The following is a 23,722-nucleotide window of genomic DNA, read 5'->3' on the forward strand; positions in this document are numbered from 1 at the left end:
CCAAAGCCCAAGATGCAGAAGAGCAAATGGAAGCCACACACCGTCACCTCCACCCAACTCTATGGGTCTCACAGACCAGCTGATTCTTTGAGGGAGGAGGCTACACAAGGGTGTGAATTCCAGGAGGTTGAGACCATTGGGGGCCATCTTGAAGGCTGCTACGGGCTGAACTGTGTCCTCGTAAAATTCCCGTGTTGACATCCTAACCTCCAGTACCTCAGAATTGTGACTGTCTGGGAAGATGGGGCCTTTAAAGAGGTGACTAAGTTAAACCGCGGTCATATGGGAGGGCCTTAATCCAACGTGACTGCTTATAAGAAGGGGAGATCAGGACACGGACACACACAGAGGGAAGACCATGTGAGGACGCAGGGAGAGGTCAGCCATTTGCAAGCTAAGGAGAGAAACCTCAGAAGGAGCCAACCCTCCTGACATCTTGGACTTCCGGCCTCCAGAACCAAGAGGAAACAAAATTCTGTTGTTTAAGCCACCCAGTTTGTGGTACTCATTACCACGGCCCTATAAACTACTACAAAGGCTGACTCACCGTCACAGCTGTCAAAAAGTGACATTTTACCGTCACACAGGTTCAAACACAGGTAGATCTGGTGTCTCTTCTTGAGGGTGGTGACCCAAAATTTCTGAAAGATCTTAAAGCAAGTCAGACCCCTCAGCACTTATGGCTCTTTTTGGGACTTCCCTGGAGGCCCAGTGGTTAAGACTCCCCATGCTTCCAATGCAGGGGGTGTGGGTTCAGTCCCTGGTCGGAGAACCAAGATCCCACATGCCGTGTGGCATGGCCAAAAAATTTGAAAAAAAAAAAAAAAAAACCCGAAAACTTACAGCTCCTCTAGTGGAAGAGAAACTGAAAGAAAGGTATGGAAGTGATCAGCGTTGGTTCCAGAGAAACACCAGTGAAGCAGCATCCTAACACAGAACCTTCCCACAGACCCGGGCGTGAACTTAGGAAAGCAGGCCTCCAGAAAGTTCCCTTCGCTGGGCCTCCACTATGGGACGTCATTTCCTGCTGCAGCTGCATTTTCTGTGTGGGCTCCAGGGACTCTATTTCCTTAAGAAGTGAATGAGAAAAACGACACAATGGACGTCAAAGGCTGGGCTAAGGCCACCCCAAGGCCAAGTGTGGGCAGGCCTGGACTTTTCAGCCAAAGATCAAGGTGCCAGGGATTCCCACTGCCAAGAAAGTCTCTTAAGAGCAACCAGCCTAATTATCTGAATAAACACAGGTTGTAAAGAGCGATTAACTTCAGTTTCTGTTAAACAGTAGCCTCCCCCCCCCCAAAAAAAGTTGAATATCTTGTTATCACATGTTTTGGGGTGGAGGGTAGTTTGCCAGGCAGAGAGGTGCAAACAGAATCAGCCTGGGAGGGAAATAACCACTTTAAAAAAAGAATCCTGCCAATGGTTCAGAGCTCAGCATCAACAAGGAAATGGTCAGACCCGAAGTGGACCTGAATTACCTTGGGCCTCTTCCTAAAAACACACTGTGGCTTCTTTCCTTCTCACCAAGATAAATTCTTTCACTCCCAGGGTAGCTGTGAGTGCAGAAGCCTGCCTCTGTAAATCACGCTGGTCACAGGACCTCCTGGGTGCAAGGATTGTCGTCTTACAAATGGGAGTCTCTTCCCCCCGCCCTTCCTCTGTGAGCCTTAAAGAATACGGTCAGGCACATGTCCTAAGAAAATATAATGTTTCCAGGGCTCTTATACCGTTCTGGCAAGAGCATGAACTGGTACAACTCTTCTGGGTAACGGGTTGGCAGTGTGTGTCAAAAACTTTAACATTTTGAATGCCCTCTGACAAAGCAATCTACTTCCAAGAATTAGAAACTACCATGCCTGTGTGCAAATGTTTATCTCTAAGGATGTTTCACATAGAATTCTTTATAGCATTAAACCATGGAACTCATCAGAATGTCTACCAATAGGGTATTGTAAATAGAGCTGATACATCCGTGAAGTGAGAATCTCTACACCTCTTTAAAATGATGCTTATGTTAAAATTTTCACAAATATATTAATAAATGAGAAAAAATCGCATACAGAGTAATATGTACATGATCCCATTGGGGGGGAAGGACATTTAAACATAGGAAAGTGACTACAAGGATGTTCTTTAAAGGTTAACCTTTTTTTTCCTATTAGTGGGATTTCCTGGGGATTTTTATTTTCCTGGTTTAGGCATATTTGTGATTTTCAAGTTTTCAACTACAAACATGTTTTTATTTTGAAACAGAAAAAAATAATAGTTTACAGACAAAACCAATCATAGTTATTATAGGACTTCTGAGAATAACTTCGTAATTCGTACGGTTACTTCTTCCCAGTGTAGGTGGCTTATACAGAAATCATACAGTGCATTCTCAGATCTCTTGAGATTTAAGGTTTCTTTTTTTCAACTGATACATGTGCTCAGAGAAGAACCTGTGCGTCCACAAAGCAATGAAAAATAATAATAAAAATAAACTGCAAGGGACTGGGGAGAGATAAATTAAGAGTTTGGGATTAACAGATACACACTACTATTATAAAGTAAGTAAACAACAAGGACCTACTGTATAGCACAGGGAACTATACTCAGTATCTTGTATTATAATAACCGATAATGGAAAACAATCTGAAAAAGAATATATATGTATATATGTATAACTGAATCACTTTGCTATACACTTGAAACTAACACAACATTGTAAATTAATCATACTTCAATAAACAACTTTTTAAATAAACTGGAAGAAAATTCAAAGGATACATTTTTACTCCTAGGTAAACTTTTCATGGCTTCTGGGGCAAACTGGGTTATACAAAAGAATAGTTTATCATTACATTTGCAGAAAAATTTACATTTCTGAAAATAATCGCCCCAGAGACCCTCGTATTCAAAAGCTGTCTTCTATCCAGACGTGAATTTTATTTTTCTTTTTAAGAAAGTTCATTTTGTACGCTTTCATTTCAAAGCAATGTAAACTCAAAAACTTGGAAAGTATCTTAAAATCGATAGGGGAAAAAAAAAAAACTTTCCCATCAGCCAGAAATATCCCCTGTTACCATCTTGGTGATTTTCCTTACAGTGTTTTTAAATTTTTGCTTATTTGCAGGTTAAACTTTAATATTTAGGTCTGATTGTACCATATGCTTGTTTTCACTTTCTGGATTCTTAACCATAGGAGGTATTCCATTCGACCTTAGAGACAGCTGGTGAGAACAGTTCACATTTATGTGGGCTTTGACTTCCGCAGTTGCTTCATACAAACCTCACAGAGAGACAGTGAAAAAGATGTTCCTCGTGCTACGCAGGAGGGACACAGAGTCTCAGTGAGTTGAGCAGATACCAGGTGCTGGGCAAACAGCAGAGAAACTCCCATGCCCTCCAGGAGCTCTCATCCAATGAGAGATCCAGGCACCAAAGCAGCTAACCTAACGCAACACAACGCACCGTAAGCAGCACGACTGCCCACCGCAGACCCCAGCTCCGTGCAGCAGCCCTGTCCATGGGGCATCCCCCTTTGTGCTCTGGAAGCCATTGCCCTCGCCCCTTAGGCTTGGGGTGGTAGCATCTCACTGCTGTTCCTTGCCCCGGGGTCCTGCACCATCCTTCGAGGTGTTCATATCCCATCCACACCTTTGTAAAGTCTCTTTATCAAGCTTGCTTTACATTGTCCGATTTGAGCGCTGGGTGGCCTGCCGGAACCCTGATGATACCCACTGCTCACGTTACTATTCTTTACTCTTCACAAAGACGTACTTGATGCTCAGGCACTTAAAACATTTCATTCTATCTTCATTGGCTGCTTGACTTGCTCTGTTTACTTTTCTTTCATTCATAAGAACGCACCAGATTAGGTCCGGCAAGATGCCTCCTTTAGACTGGAGTATTCAGAAGCAGTCAGAAAAAAGATGGATCTATTCCAAGCCAGAGCGAGTTGCAGAGAACTGACCCAGGGACCAAAAGGAGGCTGACAGCTTCCTGAAGCCCCTCCAGGCAGCTTTTCTCAGCACAGATTTGAACTCACGGATCACACCCCGCCCCTCCCCCCCCACACAGAGCAAACACATTCTAAAGCCAGATATATGGGATGTTTGCATTCCCTGGCGTCCATGCCAGTCCACAATTCATTCATTAAATATATCATTGTTGGGTGTCTGCTATGTGCCCAACACTCCAGTGATCATGGAACTGGACTTAGCAAAATAAATCAGAACCTTCATGAATATATTCAAATCAAGTGCTTTTATAAGAATGTTCCTCACCATTTGTTGAGATATACATATTACATACATTTAGATATATCACAAAAAATACATACTATATATTCACACATACACACATACATATATACATATATGTTTATAGGGTCCATATATTTTTATATGTGTGTATATATAATATACACATATTACATAAACAAATATATAATTTACATATTGTATATATGTGTGTGTGCATATATGTGTGTGTGTGTGTGTATTTATTTAATTTAATTGTCCTTTCCTCAAGATCATTGTCTTTCCAGCTTTGTGGTGTTTACCACAGATCCTTCCTTTCTTTTTTTTCTTCCTTTTTTTTGGTTTAGCCATACCGTGCTGCTTATGGGATCTTAGTTCCCCAATCAGGGATTGAACCCACGCCCTCAACAGTGAAGGTGCAGAGTCCTAACCACTGGACCTCCAGGGAATTTCCAAACAGATCCTTCCTTTCAACTGGACTCTTTCACGGATCTCTAGTTAACATAAGAGATGGAGTTGGAGGGCTTCCCTGGTGGCGCAGTGGTCGGGAGTCCGCCTGCCGATGCAGGGGACACGGGTTCGTGCCCCGGTCCGGGAAGATTCCCACGTGCCGCAGAGCGGCTGGGCCCATGAGCCATGGCCGCTGAGCCTGCGCGTCCGGAGCCTGTGCTCCGCAACGGGAGAGGCCACAACAGTGAGAGAGGCCCGCGTACCGCAAAAAAAAAAAAAAAAAAAAAAGATTTCCTGCAAAAGTGACAGGGTTGAAGATGAAGCTGCAGCGGGGAACTGAGGAGGGATGATTCTAGGACCGAGCATCAGACCTCGGAGGAGGGAGGCGGGGCTTCTGGCCGGGCTGCCTAGAGGATGTCGCAGCGCGACTGAGAGCAGCAAGTGGGGGAAGAGCAAGCGCAGGCTGCTTCGCTTGGGTGTTGGTGGGGGAGGGGCACATGATGAATGTCGCGTGAGGAGTGAGAGGTTCCTGAGGGAACAGCGAAGGCGATCCATTATGGGAGCTGGAAGCGGTCGGGTCCTCAGTTTTCCGATGGTCCAGGTGGACGTGGGCCCAGATGGCGTGTGCAGGTGCAAGGAGAGAGCCCAGGCTGAGGAAGGACCTCCTGTGGGGCGAGCAGGCCTGCAGGGGTCTCTGGGATGGAGCAGTCAGACAGATGGGGGGGAAGGGCACCAGGCAGCCAAGGTCAGGGAGGAAGCCTCCAGCAAGAGTGTTCAGGCACCCGAGTTCCGGAGATGGGCGAGGATTAGGGCCGCCACGTCTCTCTGCTAGGACAGTGGTAGGTCCCTGTGATCTGAGGGAAGGGACCCTTGTCAGGGTGTGTGGAGGGCAGAGGCACATTGGGGAATGGCTGGGACGTGGGTGGAGGGGGACACAGCGGAGGCGGCCAGCATGGAGGACCTTTGCAGAATCCTGACTGTGAAGGAAGGCAATAAGGCTGGAGACAGTTTCCGGGATTGGACTGCAGGGGTTTTGTTTTTACAGGGTAGAGGAGTTTGTCATCTGTAAGACATGAACAGACAGCACAAGAAAAGTCCTGTGAGGGGACTTCCCTGGCGCTCCAGTGGTTAGAACTCCACGCTTTCACTGCCACGGCCCGGGTTCAGTCCCTGGTCAGGGAACTAAGATCCCGCAAGCTACGTGGTGTAGCCAAGAAAAGAAAAGTCCTGTGACTGGGGGCCCCTGTGCTCTCCCTGAGACCAGCTTCATAGCATCCGCCCTCAGGCTCTGCGGGCATGCACATCCCACGGGCATCTCAGGATCTGAAAACTTTCTTGAATGGTCCTTCCCCTTTGAAAGGCAGAATAGTTTTTTATTTTGTTTTGTTTTGTTTTAATGAATTTACCATCTCGTCCTCCAAACTGCCTACTGCTACTGATCTCCCCTGTCCACGGCAGCGGCACCGCCATCTCCTCTGTCCCCAGGCTGAAGGTCTGACTCATCCTTAGTGGGGCCCTCACTCCCCCCCACTGGAGACCTGAAGAGTGGAGCTCAGAGGTTAAAAGGTTAAACCTGCAGACTTGAGGGCCTTTCCCGGGTGTTCACGTCCAGACCCTGCTGTCCTCATTCTTTAGCTGTATGCGGTTCCGTAACCTCTCACACATCTGTGTCCCCATTCACAAAATTGATATTTTATATATATATACACCCACACTCTCTCTCTCTCTCTCTCTCTATATATATATATATATAAACATATATGTAATATAAACAATCTATTAGATATCAACTAACCTATTATAGATTATATAAGCAACTTATGATACATAATAATATATCCTATCCTATATATAGTCTCTCTAAAATATAAGATATTATAATAAACAACCTATCTCATGGGGTTGTTGAAACATTGTATCAGTTCACATACAAGTGCTGAGAGCAGAGCCTGGCAGAATGTTAGCTGTTATAGTGAGCTGAACTTTGCGAGGTGTCTAGAATTCTCTTCTTCTCCATTCCCTTCTCTTCAAGCCCTTAACTCCTCCCAACGTGTATTATTAAAATTGCTTCCAAACTAGTCTCCCTGCCTTTGGTTCCTTTTCTCTCCCAGGGCATCCCATACACTGTCCCCAAAGGAAGTAGCATCAAGGCATTTTTTTAGGCTCCCTGTTGCTTGCAGAATAAAGTTCAAAGTCTTTAGCTCAGCGTTCAGAGGTAGCTTGGTCCTGCTCCATTTTGCTTTTCCGGCTCATCTACTGCGTCTTCCTTGCCCACGCCCGCTATTCCAGCTCACGCTGAGCCCCTAGACTCCCACGAAGTGCTTCTGGCCCACTTGCCTTGGTGTTTCTACCTTTCTCTCTTTGCCTGCCTCTGTCCAATTCATGCTGCTTCTCCCATGACCAAGCCCCTCTGCTCCATAAAGCCTGTCTTGACCACTCCGGTCCCCGGCAACCTCTCCTGCCTCCAACCCCATCACCTCTTGTCCGGACCAATCACTGCTGACACTCACTCCGTGTTTCACATTATTAGCCGTCAGGTTAATGTGGGTTTTGTCTCTCCAGCCCCATCCGACATCCTGCGAATGCAAGGCAGGCTTCTTCTGACTTGTTTTTCAGACGGTACCTAGCGCAGTGCCTTGTCCTCCGTACGTGTTCAATTAATATTTACTAATTGTGATGGCATCGTGCCAGGGTGCTGAAAACCACATCCTTGTGTTTATTCATCCATCTATCCTTTTGTTCATTCATTCATTCGTTATTACTGGATTTCCACAGTGGACCAGGCTGTGGGAATTAGATAAGGAACAAGATAGAAATAGTCCCCGTCCTCCTGGAGCTTATGCTCACACAGGGAGAAGGATTCTCAGAATTAACCAATAACTAAAATATTTCAGAGAGGTAACGCTCACAAAAGAAATACGAATCTTTATTCAGTGTTCTGCGTGCTTTGCCTCTTCTATATGCGAGGCCCGTTACCTGACTGGGGAGACAGGGGCAGTGCCCAGTGCAAGATGCAAATACAGGGCCCCTTGTTCAAAAATACATAAGGATTTCCGACCAGTGACAGCAGAGCGTTCGAGCAGTCTGATTAAAGTAAGCCCTTCCAGGCCTGCCTGTGTAGTATTGATACCTAGCCCATGCGGGGTGCTTTGATGAGACAGAAAATAATCAGAGAAACGATCTCCGTGAGATGTGAGATCCAGCTCAGTATCCTTATTTACAGAAAATAACAGTAGCTACATGGTGGCCATACGTGGAATCCAACCAACATGAAGTTCTTGATTTTTTTTTGCCTCTCAGATTGCTTGTCTTACTCGGCTTTGCAAGTATTATCCAGGAGGTGTTATGGGAAGCAGAGATGCAAAATTCTCGTCAACAATCACCATTTCGGAAGCCCCTGTCTTCCGGGAGTGAAGAAATACCTCACCGTCGCCTACGCATGTGGTAAGAATCCACCCTCCCCAAGCTGCTTGGAGACCCTGCCTCTTGGGGAGGTGGTGAGCATGTGAACAGGAGTTTTCCGGTAACAAACCATTGCATTCACTCTACCCTGAAACTGTGCTGTCATCCCAGATACTGGCGAGCCTCTTCTCCTATCCCTTAGCCTTGTTTATGACATTCGCCTCAGATAAGCGACCGAATTGTCTCTGGTCCACATTTGTTTTAAAAGTGCTTTTAGCAATCAGATTGGCAGCAAGCGGGCTGGGCAGGAAAAGAACAAGCAAATGGGATAAAATGGATGTCACTGAGAAGAATGATTTCAAGCTGGGTTCTTAGGAGGCTCTGAAATGTATGGGTACGTCACACAAATTCACTCAGTATTGCTGGACTCCCAGCTAATCTTCCATCCCAGCCTTTAGGCTGTAAAATGACTAATTCTCTGTGCTGCCGACAGCCGTTTTATCGACGTACCCCCGGGGTTAAACCAACAGATCAAATGCTTACCCCACAGCCATTAAATATGTTACATGACAGCATCACTTTGCTTTCCTAGTGTCTTCAAATAATAAAATGAAATTGCTCATTCATTTGATTCTAATTTTATAAAGCCGCCTTTAAAAATCAGGTGTTAATTACCCTCAGAGGGTGCCGTGGATTTCTGGTTTGTAATCCTGACATGTGAACTGGTTTTTAGAGGTGTTTTTTGTTTTTGTTTTTGTTTTTTTTGCAATACGTATAGAAGCAAAGGGAAAGCAAAGAACATCATAACTGAAGAACCCCATACTTTTGCTCATGGAAACCCCTTTCCCCCTGCCAGATACCCCTAGCCTGTCTTTTTTTTTTTTTTTTTTTGGTAAGAGCTTTATTGAACTATAAATCACAAACTATACAATTCACCCATTAATCATACAAATCAGTGATCTTAGTAGAGTCACAGAATTGTGTGACTCCCACCATAATTCATTTAAGAACATTCTCATCACTCCCCCAAAGAAGCCCTGGACCCTTCAGCAGTCACCTCCCGACCCACCCCTCACCCTCCAGTCCCACCCAAAGCAACCAGCACTCTCTGTCTTTACTGATTTGCCTCTTCTGGACATTTCATATAAATGGAATCGGACAATACGTGGTTCTTTGTGACTGATTTCTTTACCTAGTATATGTTGTCAAGGTTCATCTATTTGGAGTACGTGGCAGTACTTCATTCCTTTTTATGGCCCAATAATATTTCGTGACATCCCCAGCCTTTTCTATCCCGAGCTCAAACCGTTGTCCTCTGCAATAGCAAAGCTGTAATAGTCACAGTGCAGTGACTACAGGATTGTATTCCCAGAGTAACGGCACCCAGTAACAGCACCCACACTCACATTCCAGGAAGCACGGTTTTATTTGCTCTCCAGTCTATATGCTGGCTCCCGTGTAAAGCAGCTCTGGGTAGCATGGAGCCCATTCTGGCTGAGTTTCCCCAAGATACCAGACAGATCACTCTGAAGTTCTAGTAACTCCAGGCCTCTCCAGCTGAGCGTTGAGGGAAGGGCAGGACATTAACCTGCAAATAAGGTGGATTTCCTGGTGCGCCTTCAAGGCGAGGCCAGAGCAGTTCCCAGCTGAGGCTGCTCTTCGCGAAGAGAAGGTGGACTTTCAGAGCCTAGGGGTCACGTGTTCCAGTCCAAGCTTCCTCTCCCTCATTCAATCGTTCAGCACACTGTGGGCGTGTTGTAGTTAAAAAAGAAAAGACGTTGTCCGTGTCCTCATGGAATTATCAGCTGGGGGAGAGAGATGGGCATTAAACAAATAACCAGAGAAATGTGTCGTTACCCACCGTGATAACTGATGCTTCTGAGAAGGACAGGATGCCGTGTGGAAGGATAACAGTGGAGGGGCCCTTTTAGCTGGTGGGAGGTGGGGGAACGGAGACGTTTTCCAAAGAGAACTTTCCTCTGGGGCGAATTTGCCCCTGTCCTCTGAGGGGTGGGCAGGCGTGAGCTGGCAGGTGCTGAGTGGGGGAGACGAGGGCAGTGGGTGAGGTGGAAGGTGGATGAGGTGGCACGGGAGGGGCCGGGACCAGATCCCACAGGGTCCTGGGAGGAGGTGCCACTGGAGAGTTTTAAGTAAGGGAGTCATTTGGTGATGATTAGACCCTTAGAGGACCACTCCGGCTGGAGGGTGGAGGGTGGGCTAGAGCGGGATGGAAGCAGAGACCAGTCAGACAGCGGCAGGCAATGACTCGGACCCGAATGGCGCTAGAGGACGTGGTCAAAACTGGGTGGATTTGAGAGGTTTGGGAAAGTAGGAAGACATTCGAGACGCTGGAGAGACCTGGCCTATTTGGGCAAGATTGGGGTCCAGAGAAGGTGACAAGGGTGGGAAAGATTTGTCCCTTGTCCCAATGGGGTGGTGCAGAGGCTCTGGGAATGGATGGAGGGAGGGCTTGGGGTTCCCACCGCATGGCCCCTGTCTTCCCAACCTTCTCAAGATAAGTGCGAGCTGAGGTGGTCCGCTGTGAGGACTTGGGGGAGGAGAGAGGGGTTTGAGGAGATGGGAGAAGGTCTGAAGTAAGGGCCGTGGGGGCAGGCTGACTTCGGAAAGGGCGGTGGTGACGGAGCTGGGTGTGTTGAGAGCCCAGGGGGTTAGCGGTCAGCGTTCTGGGGGACCCTGGTCTGCCCGGGGGTGGGTCCCTCCCTCAGGACCAGCTTCTTGAGGGCCGGCACGGAGCAGAGGGCTGCTCCAGCCTCACTGGGCAACGGGGAAGGGTCTGGACGAGGTCGAAGGATGGCAGAGGGAGGCATCCAAGTGAGTCCGCTCGCGGGTGGGAAGCCGAGGTCAGAGAGGGGGCCTTGCATCTTGGTTTCGGACGTGGGACCGTGGACAGTGGCCCCCTGTCGTCGGCGTGGTTCCCCAGGAGTTATCCCAAAGGGAGGTGGTGACCCTCAGCCTGAGGCCACTTAATGTTCCCAGCCCAGCCCCGACTGTCCAAGCAGACACCTTCTAAGGCAACTTCTAACTACCTTCTGAGTGGTTGATGTTTTTTTTCTTTTCTAAGTGGTTGACATTTAAAATTATTTCTCCCCCTGACAGATGACCCTTCACTGTGAAACCTGAATCATGAAAACATGATTTGCAATGTCTGCATATTTTGTAGATTACCAAATGGGCATGAAAAGTTTTACATTTTAAAAACATGAGTTCTACTGATGTGGGAGTTGATACAAAAACAGAGGATGTCGGGCATTAATTTCTAAGAGAATCTGTCTTACTTGGGACTCTCTGGATGTGAATGAAGAAACCAAGTTGAGCTGGTTTAAGCCGAAAGGGGGTTGAGGTTGGGGAGGTACCCTGAGGCCAGAAGGCCGTCTCCAGAAGCCAGGGCCGGAAAGCAAGGCCTCAAGGTGGGCCCAGCTGGAGACTTCACAGCGATGGCAGCCGTCCCTCACCTCTCTGCCTCTCTCTCTCTCTCTCTCTCTCCCTCCCTCTCTCCCTCTCTCTCTCTCTCTGTCTCTCTCTCTCCTCCCTCCCTCTCTCTCTGTCTCTCTCTCCCTCCCTCCCTCTCTCTCTCTGTCTCTCTCTGTCTGTCTCTGTCCTCCCTCCCTCTCTCTGTCTCTCTCTCCCTCCCTCTCTCTGTCTCTCTCTGACTCTCGCTCTCTGTCTCTCTCTCTCTGTCTCTCTCTCTGTCTCTCTCTGTCTCTCTCTCTCTGTCTCTCTCTGTCTCTCTCTGTCTCTCTGTCTCTCTCTGTCTCTCGCTCTCTGTCTCTCTCTCTCGGTCTCTCTCTGTCTCTCTGTCTCTCTCTGACTCTCGCTCTCTGTCTCTCCCTCCCTCTCTCTGTCTCTCTCTCTGTCTCTCTCTGTCTGTCTGTCTCTCTCCTCCCTCCCTCTCTCTGTCTCTCTTTCCCTCCCTCTCTCTCTCTCTCTCTGTCTCTCTGTCTCTCTCTGTCTCTCTCTCTGTCTCTCTCTGTCTCTCTCTGTCTCTCTCTGTCTCTCTGTCTCTCTCTGTCTCTCGCTCTCTGTCTCTGTCTCTGTCTCTGTCTTTCTCTCTCTCTCTCTCCCCCCTCTGCAGACAGCCCTCTGACCCTGGGCTGGATGCCATACAGCTATCCCCACAGCCCGAGTGATTCTTCTGTTAGATTTTTATGTTCGAACAACATGAAGACTGGCAATCTGGCAACTTAATTCCAAATTTCTAACAGAGAGCTATTTAATTGGCTGGGCTGGGGTCCAGTAGCCCCCTCCTTTGATCTGCCTTGGCCAGAGACCATGTGATGTGATTATAAACATGGCTGCTAGAGAGGGGCCCAGCCAACCCCCTACTCAAATCAAGATGCTCTTACCTAAGAGGCTCATGGAAGAGCCACCCCTATAGACATCTATTCCACTACCTGGCTTCTGACCGCAGTGTCCAACCGGGCTTTGCTATTCTGCCCAGCAATCTGGCTGCGCCCACCCAGGAAATACCCCGCCCCTTGGGTTGGGGAGAGGTTGCCTCAGTGCTGTGAGCAATGTGGTCCCTGCCCTCATGAGCTATAGGATGGAATGTGGTGATTCCAGGCTCTGGTGACTTGGGGGACCAGGAGGGCTTCCCAGGGGAGTGGCATCTGAGGCAAGTGAGACCAGGCGTGTAAGGAGTCAGCAAGGTGACGGGGCAGGCAAAGGCTGGGAAGTGAGCACAGGAGCAGGACGGAGGGACCTTGGGGGATGGGCGACTAAGGATTGGCTTGTACCTAAGGGCAGCAGGGAGCCCTTGGAGGGTGTTCTCTGGGGACATAAGTAATTTGCATTTTGATAGGAACACCCCTCCCTATTTTATAGCTTCCTTTAACCCTGCCTTCCCCTCCCTCATTGCTCTAGGCTGCGTGGAGAATTTCAGCGTCTTGGTGAACCCTCGGGGAAATGATTCAGGCTGTGGGCCTTTTGCCTTTTGAACTGTAGGCGGTGCATCTAGTTGATGTCAAACCCCTCAGAGAGCGGAGCAATCAGTCTTTGATTGGGCTGGGAGATGCATCGCTGGAGCTCCCTTCTTTAATGCATGGCTAGACGAGGCCCTCGCTCTCAATTTTTATCCAGGTTTTATTATTAGCCACATCTCTTGGACAGGATAGGTTTCAGACTTTCCTCCTATTAGGAGGAGGCAGACCTGGAGAACGGCCTGCTCTCCCCTCACCCCGACGGGGAGGGCTTCTCCCTGGGTCCACAGCCTCTGGTCCTTGAGGGTCACCAAGACAGAGGCACAGCCAGCATCCCCGCCCTGACAGCCAGCATCCCCGCCCTGACAGTTCCTGAGAGGGACAGGAAACACATGGACCTCAGCCGGGGGCCTGCAGCTCCTCCCAGGAGATGGGTGCCAGGATTTGGGGGCAGGAGGGATGGTGGTACTGTAACCGAAAGTGGGGTCCAGCTGCTCGCTGCTTAAAAGCCAATAAAGAGGCCAGGTTGGTGGAAAGGGAAGTGTGCTTTCTTTTGGATGCCGGCAACCTACGCGGGGTGGGAGGGAGGGGATGCCTGTCCGAAGGCCGACTCCCCCCACTGACATCCAGTGGGCAAGAGCTTTTATAGGCTGAGGGAGGGGCTACGTGCAGAAACAGCACAGTCAGCTCTGACGGTCATCTTGAAATTGGTCATCGGTGGTCTGACCAGCGTCATCTTGATTGTTTTAAGTACAGTTAATCTTCAGTTCCAGGGTCAGTGTGTTCCCATTTCCTTGAGGCCAATTCTTGGAATCGTGACACCTTACGTCATGGCTACAGTCTGGTCAACACGTAGTTAACTTCTCTCGCCTGGCGGGGGTTTCAGTATCTATAAGACAGCTCACAGGATATGGCTCAGAATATCTATAGCCCTTGAGAAGGAACTAATGGTCCTTGACTATGCTTAATGACTAAACTATTATTATTTGGTCTCCTTTGACTGTTTTCCTTTCTTTCTGCATTTTCTCACTTCTCTGATTAAACTTATTCTCTGGCTAAAGTTTTTCCACAGGCAAAAGGCAGGCAGAGGACATAGGGGAGAAAGACCGTAAGGTCCTGCTCTGTTTCAGTACCAGGGTTGTGTGTAAAAGGAATAGATGCCAGGATCTGGGGACAAGAGGGATGGTGGTACCAGAATTTGGGGTACCCCCTTCTGTAGGTGCTAGGATTGGGGACAGGAGGAGTAGGTGCTGCAGGTTTGGGACAGGCGGGATGGGGGGAATGACAGGATTCAGAGGTGCTCATGCAATCTAGGTACCTATTGAGAGGGTAAGCAGAGATCTTTTTTGTCTCTGATGTGAAAAATTATGTGGGGCTCTAATTTCAACCTGTGGAGGCTTCTTTCTTAAAGTCTACGCGGATCCAGGCTTGACACAGATGTACTCAGGAAAAAAAAATTCAGGAAGGGGGCCTGCCTAAATTTAGCGAACCACTGGAGCCCATTAGAATCATCATCTCTGGTTCCACCTAAGAGGCTTGAGGGGGACTATCTGAGTGGGAATTGCTTTGCCATCTTTATAATCCTTTAAAACAATCCTGTATCGGGTTCCCAAAGGCTGAACGTCCCAGCATCACAGAAAAGAGTAAGGGCATATGTGAGTGAGACCAGGAGTTGAAGCTTCGCCCTTTGCTAGGTGAATGGTTCCTCTCTGAGCCTCAGTTTTCCCATCTGCGGGAATGGGAATGACACGCATCTTCATGGGGTCACTAAGAGGACTGCACAAGAGGCACTGTTTAAACGCTGAGCACAGGGTTCGGCACGTGGTGGGAGCTCCATGAAAAGGGGTTTGCTGGCATTTTCACAAAAGGACCTCAAGTGGAGAGGGACGGGTTTAGGGGTGGTAGTAAATGACACGCAGCCCCTGTCCTCATTCAGAATCAGTTTGAAACAGGAGATGCGAGAATCTGACAGGTGTGTTGACACCTGTTGTTACCTTAAAGATCCTAAAAGATTCTCCCAGGACGAGAGCCATTTTCACATAGTAAATCAGCAAGTTCCCTGACGTGAGCCTATGGCATACAGAGGCGATTTAATGTTTTATTCTGCAAAGCTCATTCCTCCCAAGCAATTCCTCCTCGCGCTGGAAAGCCTCTGGCATTTGTAGGGAGCCCAGCCCTCCTGCGGCTGTATCTCGACTACAGGCCAAGAGGCAGACGTGGGAAAGAAACACCACCCCTGCAGAGAGGACTTAACTCCTGCCGAGGAATCAGGGCGCAGAAGTGATGGAGAGGTTGTTCATCAGAAAGCATCCGGGGCAGCACAGCCCAGCTGTCTGGGGCACCGCCGGCGTCCCAGGATCAGCAGTGTGCCTGCCCCTTGGTCGGCCAAGGAGCATTCCCGGGGGGAGGGGTGGACAGCTTACGCCGCCTCTGTCCCCATCACTGTGCCGCCCTGGAAAGTGACCCTCGCTGCTGACGGTCACAAAGGCGCCAGGGCCTCCTGCACGTGGAAAATTCACAATTTAGGAACGTCCTCTGGTTGTTGATCCTGGGACATCCCCAAAAGACTTTTGTTAAGCACTTTGAGAAAGGAAATGAGGTTTTCTTGCTGCTGAAGATGGCTTACCAGCTCTTTTCCAAAAAATCAGTGCAGTTGAACTTGCCCGGTTTGTATTGGCTTCACTTCTATTTCCTGTTGCCACTTCTCCCAGATACCAGCTGAGCCGAAGAACAAACAAAAATAATTTTCTGTAGCGAAAACATTTGGTTTCCTCTCCCTCCTCCCAGCTGGCTGCAGTGCACTGGCTCTTCAGAATTCTTGCTTTGCCCCCCTGCTCAGCTCCTGCTACCGTCTTGTCCGCTTTGCCTGGGGGGTCTTGAGATCCGGATGGTTTATTCTTAAGGTCAGTTTGGAAGAATCTTTAACCATCTTCCAAGGGAGTCTGTTTCACGGCCCTCTCTCTCCATCCTTCTGTCATCCTTTCTTATAATACTGAGAGCTGCATTCTAGCACAGAGACTTCGAATTCTCTCAGGGTTATTAAGGAAGGAGTGAGTTAGAGAGAGTGAACAAAAAGTGGAATCGCAGCCGGGAGAGGTCGGTGATGAGTTTTGAGTTGGTCCCATTCATTTTGTTTCACTGTGTCTCAGGGAAGTTGATGTTCAGAGTGAACAGCGTTATTGAGGTGTGATTTACATACCTTAAAATTCACCCGTTGTAAGTAAAAATGATCCAGTGATTTCTGGTAGATTTACAGAGCTGTGCAGCCTTCACCACACTCCAATTTTAAAATATTTCCAAGATCCCCAAAGTTCTCTCACGCCCATTTGCGGTCAGTCCCCATCCCCACTCCTGTCCTCGGCAACCACGAATTTACTTTCTGTCTCTTTTTCTGGAGATTTCATAGGAATGGAATCATACCATATGTGGTCTTCTGTGTCTGGCTTCTTTCACTGAGCATAATGTTTTTGAAGTTCATCCGTGTCGTAGCAAGTGTCAGGGCAGTCGGTCTTCTGTATCTGGGGGTTGCACATCTGTGGATTCAACCAACCACAGACAGAAAATATTCGGAAAAAAATTCCAGAATGTTGTAAAAAGCACAACTTGAATTTCCTGCACACTGACAACTATTTACATAGCATTTACACTGTATTTACAACTATTTACATAACATTTACAGTATATTAGGTATTGTAAGGAATCTAGAGATGATTTAAAGTACACGGGAGGATGTGCCTAGGTTACATGCAAATCATATGCTATGTGTATTAGGGACTTGAGTGTCTGTGGATTTTGGTATCCAAGATGGGTCCTGGAACCAATCCCCCAAGGATACCGAAAGATGATTATACTTCATTCCTTGTTATTGCTAAATATCATTCAATTGGATAGATATGCCATATCTTGTTTATTTGTTCTCTATGTTGTTTTTTTTTAAATACTGCAAGATAGGCCTAAAGTTTAACCTTTCTGGGACATTTGATGATCACATGGGTACCGCTGGTGTATGTATGTGAGTGTATTGGACAAGCAGAGTGATTTATGTACTGATTTGAAACTTGATCTCTTTTTGTCTTATCTACATTGCATTTTAAAGTTGTATTATGTGTACAAAGTATTTAAAATATTTCTTTTTGGTTTTTAGTTCCCAAGAATATACTCACAGCGATCGATCCATCCGTTGCTAATCTAAAACCTTCTGTGAAACAGAAAGACGGTGACTATGGTAAGGTTTATGGCTTACTCGCAGCATTTCTCTTTAAGAGAAGGCGAACAGCCCCATGTGACCGCAGGTGGGTGCACGCTGGTTGGGATGGAAGGTGTGTGAGCTGCCAGCTCTGAGGATGGCAGTGCTGTGGCGGATGGTTGCAAACGGTGGCCAGCATTTTGTGCTTTAAATTATAAGTAGGATAAATCCCCCTTCCATTCCCTCTCTTATTTCCTAAAAGAAAAGTCACCTTGAAAAGAGATCTGCTCCGAAATAAATCTGGGGTTCCTGGATTATCCGACGAGCTTGTTGGAAAGAGGATCACGTAGGGCAGCGGTCCCCAACCTTTTTTTGGCAGCTGGGACCAATTTCGTGGAAGACAATTTTTCCACAGACCGGGGCTTGTGGGGTGGGGGGGATGGTTTCGGGATGATTCAAGCGCATTCCATTTATTGTGCACTGTATTTCTATTATTATTACATTGTAATATATAATACAGTAAGTATACACCTCACCATAATGCTGACAGGAGGCGGAGCTCAGGCGGTAATGCAGACGATGGGGAGCGGCTGTAAATACAGATGAAGCTTCGCCTGCTCACCTCCGCTCACCACCTGCTGCGCCGTCCAGTTCCTAACAGGCCACAGACTGATACCAGTCTGTGGCCCAGGGGACGGGGACCTCTGCCATAGGGAGCCTGGGTGGGCCGCACCCAGGCTGGACCCGTGTGCCTCTATCCACAGGTGCCCTTCTTCCTGAGGTTTTCACCGGCCTTTTGCAAATAAGGGGATGAACGTTTTGGTCTTCTTATCAAATCTAGAATGGAGTTCAGACCCAGATCCTTGGGGCTCTTGATAGAAATTACAGAGCCCCCCCCACAAGACAATCTATATAAGATATTGCACTTTGCAGGTTGAGAATTGGTCTTGTGTTACTTTGATTACATTTATGAAATTTTCCCCCTAAGAATAAAACTAAAGTGTGCTTGTTATGGAGCACACAGGAAAGCACCAAGAAATAGAACTCACCCTTAGTCTCAAAGCTTAGAGATAACTATTGTTAGTAGCCTATGTTCTTCTAGTTCCAGCCCTCCAGCTCTCCACCAGGCTCTGCTTCTCCCAGCCTCTCCCAGCCCCTCTAAGAGGGCCTTCTAAGAGGGCTCCCACCCAGATCCCATGGATATCCTGGTCCCCCTGGAGTGGAGGCCTGAGAGCCGTGTCTGACCTTCCCAGGGGTCCCCAGGGCCCTTAGGCTACCCATCAGGGGCTCCCTAAGCTCCATCGCAGCAGCTTCACCAGGCATCCGAAGCCAGAGCTGCCCTGTGTTCTGCTTCATTTCCAAAAACGTAGCCCAACACAACCTCCCTCCATAATTCCAGGCCTTCTTATCTGTGGTGAACAGAGCAGACAGCAGCTCTGTGGTTAAGTGGGACATTATTAAATCTCCCAGAGGCGTGATGAGTGCCATTGCCTTAAAATGGGAAAATAAATGTGTTCCCTTCTGCGGTAGAGTAGATGAGTGAAGTTGGAACCAACACACTTTAGAATTTCTGAATCCCTTTTATCACTTAATATTTTCAGAGACTGCTTACTAAATGCTCTTCCTGGCTTAGTCTTCCCTAATTTTGTCAGAGGCCCACTTATTGGATCTCTATGACTTTTTATGTATTATGGCAGTCCTGGATTAGGAAAAAATGCATACTGTGAACAGTTGTGATTAATCGATCTTGCATTTTTTACGAAACAGGTATAAACTTTGACCCAAGGAAACCAAGAGTTCTGAGGAAAGATGGAGCTATTGTCAGCCACTCCCTGGCAGCATTTGCTTACCTTCGAGGTAGGTCAGTGAATTAATAACGGATTTACTGAATTCTTACTCACAAATGCTCTGTTTCATTACAACACTTGGTTGGCTAAAGAAAAAGGACTTTAAGTTTGACACAGCAACTGCAATCTTCTACAATCCAGAAACACAGAGGCCTGAATTTAGGTATGCTTGCCACTGGCAACCAACGAGAGAACCACACAGGGAAGTAGCAAAGGCTAAAGTCACACTATGTAGCAGTTGGGCTCCATGGGAATTTTCCACTTTGCAAAGTAGGAAGCTGAGGAATGCATTTTCCAGCTGTAAAATTTGGGAAGGGCATAGGATTATTGAATTCCACCCTTGGCTGGGAGAAAATTGGGCTGAAAGATGACTTGGTGAACAAAACAGGTCATGCTCTGTGAAAGGAGAGCTCCTTTCTGAGTCGCCAGCGTTACTTCTCACGGTTCCAAGGTTTCCCTTGATAATCTTCCCCTTCAGGATCAGTCAGACTCAGCCCTCCTTAATGAGCAGAGCCCCAACTGCTCAGGTGCATGCTACCTTTCCTCACCAGCCTCACTGCTCACCTCTGGAGAGACCGTATTTTGGAATGTCAACTCTGCAAGTTTCGACGATGCCTGCCTGACTCTGTTCAGAGAGCCAGAACCTCAGAAGACTTTTGTAAAATACATGGTAATACAATGCATTACGGCATTACTTACTCAAGGCCTGCCAGAGCTGGGGCTGTTTGGAGTAAGCCTTCCTCAGAAGAAAATAAAGGCTTAAGGAAACATCTCAACACAGGAGATAGAACAGTCTTGGGACCTCCTTACCAATATCCTCCCTGTGTGGTGGTTGTGTGGTTGTTGAGAATCTTCTCTTTTCTAACCATCCTTCCATTTCTGTTTCTTGCTGTTCCGGACAATTGTCATAGTTAAGAGATGTAAGGATTTTTACTGTTGAAAATATCACATATTTTCAAAGTCCCCGGAGAGCCCCTTGGAGGAAAGACATCATGAAAATCCTTCACTCAGAGGAGCAACTAGGAGGATGCTTATGTGATGCGGCCATTCTGGACCCTGTCAGTTCCTCTCAACAACTGCCTTGGTCAGCTCAGGCAACCATAACAAGATACCATGGGCCCGGTGGCTTAAACAACAGAACTGTATTTTCTTCCAGGCTGGAAGGCCATGATCAAGGAGCTGGCAGGCTTGGTTTCTGGTGAGGGCTCTCTTCATGGCTTGTAAACAAACTGCCTTCCCCCTATGTCTTCACACAGCAGGGAGGGAAAGAGAGAGAGAGAGAGAGCTCTAGGTGTCTCTCTTTTTTTTTAAATTGAATTATAGTTGATTTACAATGTTGTGTTAATTTCTGCTGTACAGCAAAGTGATTTAGTTCTACATATATATACATACTTTTTCATATTATTTTCCATTATGGTTTATCACAGGCTACTGAATATAGTTCCCTGTGCTATACAGTAGGACCTTGTTGTTTATCCATTCTATATATAATAGTTTGCATCTGCTAATCCTAAACTCCCAGTCCATCCCTCCCCCACCCTCCCTCACCCTTGGCAACTACAAGTCTGTTCTCTATGCCTATGAGTCTGTTGCTGTTTCGTAGATATGTTCATTTATGTCATATTTTAGGTCCCCCTTGGTGTCTCTCCTTATAAGGACACTAATCCTGTTGGATCAGGGCCCCACCCGTATGACCCCATTGAACTGTAATTACCTCCTTATAGGTTCTATCTCCAAATATAGTCATATTCATTCAACACATGAATCTGAGGGGGGCACAATACAGTCCATAGTAGTGACCTTGAGAGAGGGACTCTTATCCCCTATTCTGCACACAGGGAAGCTGAGGCTCAGAGGAGTTGAGCCAGGTGCCTGTGGACACCAAGTGGCTGGCAACAGGGCAGGATTCAGACTCAGCAGATATAAAACCTGCCCTCCAGCTTCTCCAAGAGAGATGCATGCCTTTCAGAATTTTGAAGGATGGAAACCTCATGACCTCGAGTGATCTAAGTTAGACTGCCTCCATCCCTGTCTAACCTTTTACACACTCATCGCTCCCAGAAGTCGTTGGAGAGATTTATCTGTTAAACACCCATCTCTCCACTAGACATTAACTATTTCAAGTACAGATGTTTGTCACCTTAGTCATTGTCATATCCTACTGCCTGGGACAGAGCTGGCACAGAGTAGGTGCACTCTAAGATGGTCACTTAATAAGTGACCATATGAAGAGTCCTCCTTTGGTGTCTTGAGCTGTCCTGTGCCTAATCATCTCCCTGTATTTGCTGTTTGTAGGTATTAAATTTTTAAGGAATGTGAGGACTTGGTGGGTTGTTACTTGGTTTTATAGAGGGATGTTTAGGCCGAAATTTCATGACAGAGAGAAAGAGGCTCTGAACGTGTGGTGTCAGGTGTTAGTGAAATGAAGTTGCTATAGGAGTTCATTTGTCAAATCACAGAGGCTCACCAAGTCGTAGGGAAACAGGGACATCTGCACTTGCTGGTGAATTTCCTGGGCATGTCTCCCTCTGGGTGGTCACTCTAGAGGTCCCCAGCCCACCTCGTCCTCCTCACGAGGCAGGCCAGCACACTGCAGCGAAGGGCAGGACGTCAGGCTGAGCTGTTTCAACACGAGCGTCACACGTGAGAGCGTCACCCTCATCGTCGTTAGAAGGCGGTGCCCCAGCCAGCTCTCAGTGGCATCCTTACCCTTGTTGCAGGGATAGGATCTGAAGGCTGGACTGGGCTCCCTGGGCACCCACCAAAGGGAGGAGACCCTCCTACAGGAGGGACCCTGACAGGAGCCACCAAGAGTGAGCTGGGAAGATTCTGGCAAAATCAGCTAAACAGACAGTAGATTGAGCAAATCCAGAAGGATGTTTCCCCAGGTCAGGCTGTAGGTAGCTTTGCTCTATTAGTGCAGCCAAGTTCACATGAAGGACCAGCAGACCAGGACCCAGAATCAAGGGGCCTGTCCTGGGGTGCTGAGACACAGAGGCTGCTGGAACAGACACAAGGATACCAAGGGTCCCTGGTGAATGATTCTGCTTTGGGCCATTTAAATGATCTGTGAGACATTTTCTTAGGAGTGTTAGAATTTACCCTCCTCTCAGTAATGTAGACCTACTCCTTGAATTCATTCTAGAATTTTGATCATGGGTCTGAAGAAACTCATAGAGAATTTTTGATATTCGGGAAATGGAAAGAGGTGCCTGTGTGTGTGTGTGTGTGTGTGTGTGTCTGTGTTTGTGTGCCTGTGTGTGTGTGCCTGTGTGTGTGTGCGTGTGTGTGTGTGTGTGTGTGTGTGTGTGTCTGTATTGGAGGCTTGCAGAAGGCAGTTAGCTGGCTCAGCCATTGTACCTCTGCAGGTTGTTCTCAAGGAGACTTAGTTAGACAGCCTGGCTCAGAGCTTGATGTCCTCCATTCCACCTAGTTAGTGTTTTACTGGGTGCCCTCGTGGCCCAATATTTCAGCCCCGGCCTTGGGCTTGGGCCTGTGTGTGTCTTCGGCCTCTGGAAGCGCTCACTGTGGACTTGCGGGGTGCATGGGGTAACTGGGGCCATGGGTGAGAAAGCAGCGCTTCTCCTGAGTTGGGAGGGCGTCATTGTTTCATATGAAAGGAACTCCAGGCTATCAGGCAAACCCCCATTGAAATAGAAAGTATCATAACACATTCCAGAGTTGAAGTTACACGATCCCCTGTCAGGGAGGACGATGGGAAATCAGCGCCGCCTTGTCACATAGGTGTGGATTCTGAAGTGTTCCCACGGCCTCTAATCTTTGGTTCCATGACAGAAAGTTATTATCACATCCCTAAGTGCTGTCAGACCAGGCCCAATACTCTTTGTGCTTTCACCCGACGGTAGCAGGGCCCCAAGGGGTGGAACCCTCGCCCCAGCCTCTCGGTGTCTTATTTGGACACAAATAAGTTTGAGCTGGAGCTTGTGTTGGCTCCAGACCAGGGATCTAAGGGTCAAGGGGCCTTAAAGGCCACGGGCCACCATGGTGAGATTCCCGAGGGCTTGCTACTGCTGATGAAATTAAAGCCATTCGCTTGAGCCTGTGATGAACTAAGGCTAAAATGAGAATAAGACCGACAATAGCACAGTGTGAAGATTCTGTTTGACAAGGAGACTAATGCCTTTATTTTAACAGGACGCATTCAGTATAATAGGAAAAGGGGTCACAAAAGCCTAAAGTGGTCCAATTGATTTTAGAAAACAGACGGTATCCCCTTAGTTTAAAGCCTGGGGCTTTGGAGAGAACCCTGGCCCCGAGCTTGGGGTCCCAGCCAAGCAGTGGCTATGGACACATTAAATGGCTGTGACAGGAAGAGTTGAGCCAGTTCTCCACCAGGGCTCCATTTAACTAAGATCTGGTGATTCTCTGACTCCAGACTAGTTGGTTCAGGTGACTAGGAAGCCTTATTTCCAACGGGCTTTCCAAGAGTTGCCATGTTCTCCATCTTTGATTATTGGATATTAGCAGACTTGGTGTAACCATGGCCTGAAGAGTGATCACTTGGCAGGAGGCACACCGGAGCCAAGAGGCACCTAGGGTCTGATGAGTGAGAAGCGCTCCTGGCAATAGAATCCACACCCTCCCTCCCCGGGAGCAGAGGGAGAGAGGAAGAAAGGCAACTAACGTTATGGAGCC

At 47.7% G+C, this 23,722-nt stretch overlaps 1 protein-coding gene across 6 annotated transcripts in view; it reads left to right on the forward strand.

The window, feature by feature from the left end:
• The window catches only part of EVA1C (eva-1 homolog C), an 84,057-nt gene that overhangs the window by 55,602 nt on the left and 4,733 nt on the right, over positions 1–23,722 (forward strand). For 4 of the 6 annotated variants that reach the window (XM_019923200.3, XM_019923201.3, XM_019923203.3 and 1 more), the window contains 3 exons: positions 7,995–8,138; positions 17,178–17,258; positions 18,987–19,076. In XM_019923200.3, the coding sequence (XP_019778759.1) occupies positions 7,995–8,138; positions 17,178–17,258; positions 18,987–19,076 (315 nt within the window). Of the gene's footprint in view, positions 1–7,994; positions 8,139–17,177; positions 17,259–18,986; positions 19,081–19,544; positions 19,972–23,722 lie in introns of those variants that run through there. The other 2 variants (XM_033856017.2, XM_073804444.1) reach the window with 2 other exon arrangements.

This window comes from Tursiops truncatus, chromosome 4, assembly GCF_011762595.2.
Source record: "Tursiops truncatus isolate mTurTru1 chromosome 4, mTurTru1.mat.Y, whole genome shotgun sequence".
NCBI classification, from domain to species: Eukaryota; Metazoa; Chordata; class Mammalia; order Artiodactyla; family Delphinidae; genus Tursiops; species Tursiops truncatus.